Source organism: Puntigrus tetrazona, chromosome 20 (assembly GCF_018831695.1).
Source record: "Puntigrus tetrazona isolate hp1 chromosome 20, ASM1883169v1, whole genome shotgun sequence".
Lineage (NCBI taxonomy): Eukaryota > Metazoa > Chordata > Actinopteri > Cypriniformes > Cyprinidae > Puntigrus > Puntigrus tetrazona.
Window position 1 is genome coordinate 25,741,039 of NC_056718.1, and position 9,778 is coordinate 25,750,816.

Below are 9,778 nucleotides of genomic sequence, written 5' to 3' on the forward strand. Positions count from 1 at the left end.
AACAGCATTTAATAGAAGTAGAAATCTGGTGTAAAATTATATTATTAATTATATTAAAATTAAAGTAACGCATTCGCTGCCATTTTACTGCTTCTTTGCTGAATAAAAAATATACAAGTTATAAAAAATGGCTAGAAAATATAGTTATTTTTGATCAATTTAATGTGATTTTACCAAAAAAAAAAAAAAAAAAANNATTTTTCTAAATCATTAAATGCACAAGATATGATGAGTCATATTGCATTACTTGCAAAGAAAATTTGAGCATCGTGCTTAATGGTAGAGGTATATCTAATATTTCTAAAGGATGGAAACAATCAGGGAGGTGTTTGTTGTCTATATAAGGAAATCAACAACTAAAGGTCTTGTTACTGACCCTACACCGCTTTTAACTCTTGATAAAATCCCTGCCCTTGTGTTCTTTCCTTTCACATCCTTATTTGGATCTCCATTACTGTCTATAAAAACCAAGCACTAGTGGTTTGCGTCTTTAAAGCTTCCTCAACCGAGGTGTGCTCATCAACTCTCTCTGTACCTGGAAATCTGAAGTAGTCAGGATGGGTGATGCTCTTATGGCAGAGTTCGGGAAGGCCGCTCCCTTTCTGAGAAAGTCTGATAAAGAGCGTCTGGAAGCTCAGACGAGAGCTTTCGACATCAAGACCGAATGTTTTGTTGTGGATGAAAAGGTGGAGTATGTGAAGGGGCAAGTTATCAGCAAGGAAGGAGGCAAGGTGACTGTAAAGACTGAGGATGGGAGGACCGTGACCGTTAAGGATGGAGACGTCCATCCCCAGAACCCGCCCAAATTCGATAAAATCGAAGATATGGCGATGTTCACTTTCCTTCACGAGCCTGCGGTGCTGTTCAACCTCAAAGAGCGTTATGCAGCCTGGATGATCTATACCTACTCAGGGCTCTTCTGCGTAACCGTCAACCCTTACAAGTGGTTACCCGTGTACGACTCGGAAGTAGTCGCAGCTTACCGAGGTAAGAAGAGAACAGAGGCCCCGCCTCACATCTTTTCTATCTCAGACAATGCTTATCAATACATGCTAACTGACCGGGAGAACCAGTCAGTTCTGATCACCGGAGAATCCGGCGCTGGGAAGACCGTCAACACCAAGAGAGTCATCCAGTATTTTGCAAGCATTGCTGCTGCTGGCGGAGCGACCGGAAAGAAAGACACCAGCAAGGGAACCCTGGAAGATCAGATAATCCAGGCTAACCCTGCACTTGAGGCTTTCGGCAATGCTAAAACCTTGAGAAACGATAACTCGTCTCGCTTTGGGAAATTCATCCGCATTCATTTCGGGACAAGCGGTAAACTCTCCTCGGCTGATATCGAGACATACCTGCTGGAGAAGTCTCGGGTGACCTTTCAACTGAAAGCTGAGAGGAACTACCATATCTTCTTCCAAATACTGTCCAACGAAAAGCCTGAACTGCTGGACATGATGTTAATCACCAATAATCCATATGACTACTCTTACATCTCCCAAGGAGAAGTATCAGTCGCTTCCATTAATGACAACGAGGAGCTGTTAGCTACTGACAAGGCATTTGATGTACTTGGCTTCACCGCTGAAGAAAAGATGGGGGTCTACAAGCTGACGGGTGCCATCATGCACTATGGCAATATGAAGTTCAAACAGAAACAGCGTGAAGAGCAGGCAGAGCCTGACGGTACTGAAGATGCAGATAAGGCAGCTTATCTAATGGGGCTGAACTCAGCTGACCTGCTCAAAGGACTCTGCCATCCAAGGGTCAAGGTAGGCAATGAGTATGTTACAAAAGGACAGAGTGTGGACCAAGTATATTACTCGATTGGTGCACTGGCAAAGTCGGTGTATGAGAAAATGTTCAACTGGATGGTGGTAAGAATTAACCAATCCCTTGACACGAAGCAACATCGGCAATATTTCATCGGTGTGCTAGACATCGCTGGCTTTGAGATCTTTGATTTCAACACGTTTGAACAACTCTGCATCAATTTTACCAATGAAAAGCTGCAACAGTTTTTCAATCACCACATGTTTGTTCTGGAACAAGAGGAATACAAAAAAGAGGGGATTGACTGGGAGTTCATTGACTTCGGGATGGATCTGCAATCCTGCATCGATCTGATTGAGAAACCCCTAGGGATCATGTCCATTCTTGAGGAAGAGTGCATGTTTCCAAAGGCCAGTGATCAGACATTCAAAGCAAAGCTATATGACAACCATTTGGGCAAGACAAACATTTTCCAGAAGCCACGAGTTGTAAAGGGAAAGTCAGAAGCACACTTTGCTTTGGCCCACTATGCAGGTACTGTTGACTATAATATTACCGGTTGGCTGGTGAAAAACAAAGATCCACTGAATGAAACTGTAGTTGGGCTTTTTCAGAAATCGTCTTTGAAGCTGTTGAGTCATCTTTTCTCAAACTATGCAGGAGCGGAGGGAGGGGAGAAGTCTGGTGGGAAAGGGGCCAAGAAAAAAGGTTCATCGTTTCAGACCGTGTCTGCCCTGCACAGAGAAAACCTTAACAAATTAATGACAAATTTGAAAACCACGCACCCACACTTTGTCCGTTGTTTGATTCCAAATGAGAGCAAGATTCCTGGAATCATGGACAACTGTCTGGTCATGCACCAGCTTCGCTGCAATGGTGTACTGGAGGGTATCAGAATTTGCAGGAAAGGTTTCCCAAACAGGATCCTCTATGGCGATTTTAAACAGAGGTACAGAATCCTAAATGCATCTGCCATCCCAGAAGGTCAGTTCATTGAAAACAAGAAAAGTGCAGAGAAGCTGTTAGGCTCACTAGACATTGACCACACGCAATATAAATTTGGCCACACAAAAGTCTTTTTTAAAGCTGGCCTGCTCGGTACGTTAGAAGAGATGCGCGACGACCAACTCGCTCGCATCCTTACGAGGATCCAAGCTTATGCTCGTGGGTTACTGATGAGAGTTGAGTATCAGAAACTGGTGGAACGAAGAGATGCCCTCATGGTCATCCAGTGGAACCTTCGTTCCTTCCTGGGTGTGAAAAACTGGCCATGGATGAAACTGTTCTTTAAGATAAAACCTTTACTAAGGAGTGCAGAGTCTGAAAAGGAGATGGCAAACATGAAGGATGAATTCAGCAAGCTAAAAGAAGCACTGGAGAAATCTGAAGCCAGGAGGAAAGAGTTGGAAGAGAAGATGGTCAGTCTTCTTCAAGAGAAGAATGATTTGCTTCTTCAGGTGCAATCAGAGCAAGACACTCTTACAGATGCTGAAGAACGATGTGAACAGCTCATAAAAAGCAAAATCCAGCTAGAAGCAAAAGTCAAAGAGCTGTCAGAACGAATAGAAGATGAAGAAGAGATAAACGCAGACCTCACAGCCAAGAAACGCAAGTTGGAGGATGAATGTTCTGAACTCAAGAGAGATATAGATGACCTGGAGCTGACATTGGCCAAGGTGGAAAAGGAAAAACATGCCACTGAGAACAAAGTAAAGAATCTAACCGAAGAAATGGCATCTCTTGATGAAAACATAATGAAACTCACCAAAGAGAAAAAATCTCTGCAAGAGGCTCACCAGCAAACACTGGATGACCTTCAAAGTGAGGAAGACAAAGTAAACACACTGACAAAAGCAAAAGCTAAGCTTGAACAACAGGTGGATGACCTTGAGGGCTCATTGGAGCAAGAGAAAAAAGTGAGGATGGACTTGGAGCGCAGCAAAAGAAAACTGGAGGGAGACGTGAAATTGACTCAAGAAAATGCAATGGATTTGGAGAATGACAAACAGCAGCTAGAGGAAAAACTTAAAAAGAAAGACTTTGAAATGAATCAGCTAAATGGAAGGATTGAAGACGAGCAAACAGCTTCAGCACAGTTGCAGAAAAAACTCAAAGAAAATCAAGCTCGAATTGAAGAACTGGAGGAGGAGCTGGATGCGGAGCGTGCGGCTCGTGCAAAGGTCGAGAAACAACGATCTGATATTTCTCGAGAACTGGAGGACATCAGTGAGCGCCTGGAAGAGGCGGGTGGGGCCACCTGTGCTCAGGTAGAACTCAATAAAAAAAGAGAGTCAGAGTTTCAAAAGTTGCGCAGGGACCTTGAGGAAGCAACTCTTCAGCATGAGGCCACTACTGCCTCCCTTCGTAAGAAGCATGCAGACAGTGTGGCTGAACTAGGAGAACAGATTGACAATTTGCAAAGGGTCAAACAAAAGTTGGAGAAGGAAAAAGTTGAATTCAAGTTAGAATTGGATGACCTTTCCTCAAACATGGAGAGTGTGGTAAAAGCCAAGGTAAATCTCGAAAAGATGTGCCGTTCACTGGAAGATCAGATGAATGAGCATAGGTCAAAAGCTGAAGAAGCCCAGAGAGCTCTGAATGATTTGTCTACCCAGAAAGCCAAGCTGCTGACTGAAAATGGGGAACTTGGACGACAATTGGAAGAGAAGGAATGTCTGATTTCCCAACTCACTAGAGGAAAGACCTCCTACACCCAGCAACTTGAAGACATGAGAAGGCAACTTGAGGAAGAAGTGAAAGCAAAGAATGCACTTGCTCATGCTGTGCAGTCAGCCCGTCATGATTGTGACTTACTAAGAGAGCAATTTGAGGAGGAACAAGAAGCAAAAGCTGAGCTCCAACGGGCATTATCCAAGGCCAATACTGAGGTAGCAACATGGAGGGCAAGGTATGAGACTGATGGAATTCAGAGAACAGAGGAACTGGAGGAAGCCAAGAAGAAACTTGTACAAAAATTGCAAGAAGCAGAGGAAGCAGTGGAAGCAGTGAATGCAAAGTGTTCATCTCTTGAGAAAACAAAACATCGCCTGCAAAATGAGATTGAGGATCTGATGCTAGATCTTGAAAGGTCAAATGCAGCATCAGCGGCCCTGGACAAAAAACAGAGATCCTTTGACAAAGTCATTGCGGAGTGTAAACAAAAGTACGAAGAGTCACAGTGTGAGCTTGAGGCAGCACAAAAGGAAGCCCGCAGCTTAAGTACCGAGCTCTTTAAACTGAAGAATTCCTATGAAGAAACTCTAGATCATCTTGAGACCATCAAGAGGGAAAACAAGAACCTACAGGAGGAGATCTCAGACTTAACAGATCAAGTGGGAGAAGGACGGAAGAGTGTCCATGAGTTAGAAAAACTGAGGAAACAGATGGAACAGGAGAAAGCAGAGTTACAGTCTGCACTAGAAGAAGCTGATGCTTCAGTTGAGCATGAAGAAGGTAAGATCCTACGAGCTCAGCTGGAGTTCAACCAGCTGAAGGCAGATGTTGATCGCAAGATGGCTGAGAAGGATGAGGAAATGGAACAAGCAAAAAGAAACTACCAGCGTATGGTTGAATCCTTGCAGGCCTCCCTTGAGGCAGAGACAAGAAGCCGTAACGAGGCCCTAAGAGTAAAAAAGAAGATGGAGGGAGATCTTAATGAAATGGAAATTCAATTAAGCCAAGCCAACAGGCAGGCAGCAGATGCTCAGAAGCAGCTGAAGATGATCCAGTCGTGCTTAAAGGACACTCAAGTCCAACTAGACGACACACTCCACAGTAATGATGATCTCAAGGAAAACATTGCCCTGTTGGAGCGCAGAAACAACCTGCTTCAAGCAGAACTTGAAGAACTTAGAGCAGTGCTAGAACAAACCGAGAGAGGTCGCAAACTAGCAGAACAAGAACTTACTGAAGCAACCGAGAGGATGCAACTTCTGCACTCTCAAAACACCAGCCTCATCAACCAAAAGAAGAAGCAAGAGACAGATCTGCTTCAGCTGCAAAATGAAGTGGAGGAGCTGGTGCAAGAGAACCGCAACGCAGAAGAAAAGGCAAAGAAAGCCATCACTGATGCAGCCATGATGGCTGAGGAGTTAAAGAAGGAACAAGACACTAGCGCACACCTTGAAAGGATGAAAAAGAACATGGAACAGACAATTAAGGACCTACAGCACCGTCTTGATGAAGCAGAGCAAGTAGCAATGAAAGGAGGGAAAAAGCAGCTACAGAAAATGGAGGCACGTATCCGTGATCTTGAGAATGAGTTGGACGCAGAGCAAAAGCGAGGTTCGGAGTCCGTTAAAAGTGTGAGAAAGTATGAGCGACGCATCAAGGAGCTAACTTATCAGACGGACGAGGATCGCAAGAACTTGGCAAGACTGCAGGACTTGGTGGACAAGCTACAACTGAAAGTAAAATCTTACAAACGTTCTGCCGAAGAAGCAGAGGAACAGGCAAATGCCAACCTGGCCAAATTACGAAAACTGCAGCATGAGCTAGAAGAGGCAGAAGAGCGGGCAGACATTGCAGAATCTCAAGTAAACAAACTGCGTGCTAAAACTAGAGATGGTGTGCCTGGAAAGAAATCCCAGGATGAGTAATGTGTCTTGAGCAGTTGTGCAATCTCACCTAGAATTGTTTGTTCACTAGTATTAAAATTAGTGCATGTACTTCTCTATGGATTAACATTAGTCAAACCATAAATGAGACTGAACAAAATAACATAAAAGGCAGTTGTCTTAGAACCTGAAATGCATTTTTATGTTAAAAATGAAATAAAATACTAATGTTTGTGGTTTATGCTACCACATTATATACAACTTGTTGTTGACATGTAAAGACAAAAAAAAGACACAAGATGTATAATTTATCCCATTTATTTTCACATACTTTAGCCGACCAAAAGCAATTTATGAATTGGTTGAGGCCAATCACTTTTCAAATGGGAGCAGAGCAGAACTAATCTTTTTCATACAAAAATAGGACAGACATTTAATCAGATTCAATACTGATCCATCCGTTCGGCAACGGCAGTAACAACAAATCTGAAAAAGAAAGAAAACTAAAACTATTCAAATTAAAACCAATTTAGTACTTTTGAAACCGATCTAACTCTGTAACATACACTATTTACATTTCTCACAGATATCACACAAAACATTTTTGTTTTCAATGCATATGTCTAAACTTCCCTTTTTAATGGAATACTACATATTTACATTCAATTCAACGTACAATCCATAACCGTTACAAAATGAGCAGCACATTCTTTAAAAGCCTTGCAAACCTCTTCTGTCTACTGCTTTCCCAAGTGCATGTTTTAGTCTCCTACATTCAGCACTCGGAAATCAACCACATGGAACTCTATTTACACATCCATCTAAAATTCAAGCCTTGATATATATACACGCATAAAATATATTGATCTTGAAGACAACCCGCATGCTTCTGTAAATCAAAACACGTTACTTAAACACAGCAGGTCATTTAACAGCAGTTTAGATATTATTACAGTGGACCAGATACAATCTGTATCCAAACACTTTAATAAGTTACAGAGAACATGCAAATATTGCATTCATTTTGGAGATAATACACCATAAAACAAGGGGGACAGAATTTGATTTATCTGGCAAAAACCTTTGGTTTATTCTCTTTTCAGTACACCAGGAACCAAATGAAAGACAACATCAATAGCTCCTCAGTGATTTAGAAATTTCAGCAAACGTAATTTGGCGTCTACCATATTGATTGCACAACTTTTACAGTTGGCCAAGATATTGCGACCTTGTACACAATGTCACCAGCAGCTTCCATTAAAAGGTTCTCACTCCTCAGATTAAAAACATCACAGTAACAAAGACTAAATTCCCCATTGCCAAAACCGTATTTGTTTATGACTGGGTGGGGTTGAGAGTACAAATTTAATCTTGTGTCTGGGATATTAACTTAGTCAGGCTAGAGGCCATGCTAAGTTTGATGCAAACAAAAATGAGGCTGGGAAAGTCCTTGGTAACTATTTTCCCAAAACTTTCCAGCGAAAAACACAAATGACCTGAAACCTTCTTTTCATTTGCATCAACTGGTGTCCACCCTAACTAAACTTGAGCATTTGTTTAGACACTGGAATCTTTTCAGTGTAGCAATAATTTGCAAGGTCAAATCAAGTTTTACCAGAGGTCGGATTCGCTCAGCTCTCGTAAGGCAGACACAGGGAACGTCTTCGTTAAATATCATTAAATATAAAAAATATATATATTATATATATTTACAGATGCGGAGCTCAAGTCATTGTATGGATAGAAAGGTTGTGCAATTCTGTTTACAGTGGACAGATGTGCTCGATGCGCAGCAACTGTTCGTTTAGTAACAGGTCAGCCATTATTTCGGGAAGTGCTACGCTAGTCGCTATCCCAGTATTTCGGGGTTACTCACAGACTGGACGGTTGCGCTTGCTGCTGCAACGCCGCTTGATGCGAAGCTGGAGCCGCTTCGCAATCCTTCGATCCCTCGTCCGGGCGTATGTACAAAAGGAAGAGCGTTACCGTTGCGAAAGTGGCTGCGTTGACCGGAAAAGCGCGTAGAAGAGTGGAAGTAAGTCCGCGTGTGAAAACCCGCCAACCTTCACGCTGGATGCTCTTTCTCGTGCAGTCCATGATGCTGCTGTACTGGTACTTTCCTCCGACGCCGTCGGCTTGGAGGCGGGATTTTATCACGTCCACCGGATACGTCGAAAGCCAAGACGCGATTCCCGACATGCCTCCAGCGAACAGCAGCTTGGGGATCAAGTACGGGTCCTCCGGCTCGCACCCCAGCGATCGCGTCAGGAGGTCGTACGCCAGGAAATAAACGCCAAATCCCGGCGTCTCTCGGATGAGAGTCGTCAACATCCCTCGGTTAACCCCGCGCAAACCCTCGCGCTGGTAAATGCGAGCCAGGCAGTCCAGCGAGTTTTTGTAGACCTTCCGAGAGGACGACTTCTTCTCGCCCGTTCCTTGCATCTGCATCCGGGTCTTGGCCAGTTCCATCGGGCAGCAGATCACGCACTGGATGGCGCCGGCCGCCGCTCCGGCTAGGAACTGGTTTATGGGCGTGTCCTCGCCCAACTTGCGCATTGCGTTGCCCTGAACACCAAAGACGATGGCGTTGATGAACGTCAGGCCCATCATGGGTGACCCAATACCTTTATAAAGGCCAAACATCTGCGGAAAATGTAAAAAAAGTCATCCCAGGTGACCCTGGAGTCATGAGGAGCACAAGTGTATTTTATAGCAATAGCCTATATATTGTATGGCTCAAAATTATGCCAAAAATCATTAGGATATTAAGTAAAGATCACGTTCCAGGAAGATGTTTTGCAAATTTCCTACTGTCTTTATTTTTTATTAGTAATATGCATTGCTAAGAACTTTAGCATTTGGACAATTTTAAAGAATTTTCTCAATATTTAGTTGTTTTTTTTTTCCTTTACATTTTCAAATAGATGCATCGCTCGCAACCAAGTATTTTTTTTTTATCCCAACAAGCTATAAAACGAATGGAAATTTATTCAGCTTTCAGGTGATGCATAAAAAGCATTTAAAAAAAACTGACCCGTATGACTGGTTTTGTTTTCCAGGATCACAAGTGCACAGAAATCAAAAGCAGAGTTAAGTGTTTGAATAAGTGTTTATTTATTTTATTTATTTATCATTTGATGCCATAGCATTCAAAAAATACTTTATTTGTGGCGATCGAGAATAAAATGCATGTTTTAACAACTATGCAATAATTTTACCCTAACAAAAGTATAAAAGGTAACTAATAATATATAATACATACATCATATAATCAAAATCAAATATTAATATAAAGTGCAATATAAGGTGGCTAAAATATTAATTCAAATTTAAGAATAAAAAAAATTGTTGTTTCAACAATATTATAGTTCAAACTTTGTGTCTAAAAAAGGATTGTCATCCCAAAATTAAGATTAATTTTCAGCCTTGACTTTAAATGTAATTTGGATCAA

General features: G+C 42.2%; 2 protein-coding genes across 2 annotated transcripts in view; one reads left to right on the forward strand and one right to left on the reverse strand.

Annotated features, from left to right (window-relative positions):
- The first annotated feature begins 252 nt into the window (after window positions 1-252).
- Window positions 253-6,580, forward strand: LOC122324600 (myosin-6-like). The gene has a single exon (XM_043219135.1). The coding sequence runs from the start codon at window positions 558-560 to the stop codon at window positions 6,366-6,368; it is 5,811 nt and encodes a 1,936-aa protein (XP_043075070.1). The 5' UTR covers window positions 253-557; the 3' UTR covers window positions 6,369-6,580.
- Window positions 6,581-6,628: 48 nt separating this feature from the next.
- Window positions 6,629-9,778, reverse strand: part of LOC122324601 (mitochondrial basic amino acids transporter-like) — a 6,342-nt gene continuing 3,192 nt past the window's right edge. Inside the window, exon 3 of the mRNA XM_043219136.1 lies at window positions 6,629-8,969. Within this exon, the coding sequence (XP_043075071.1) occupies window positions 8,199-8,969 (771 nt within the window). The 3' untranslated portion in view covers window positions 6,629-8,198. The remainder of the gene's footprint in view (window positions 8,970-9,778) is intronic.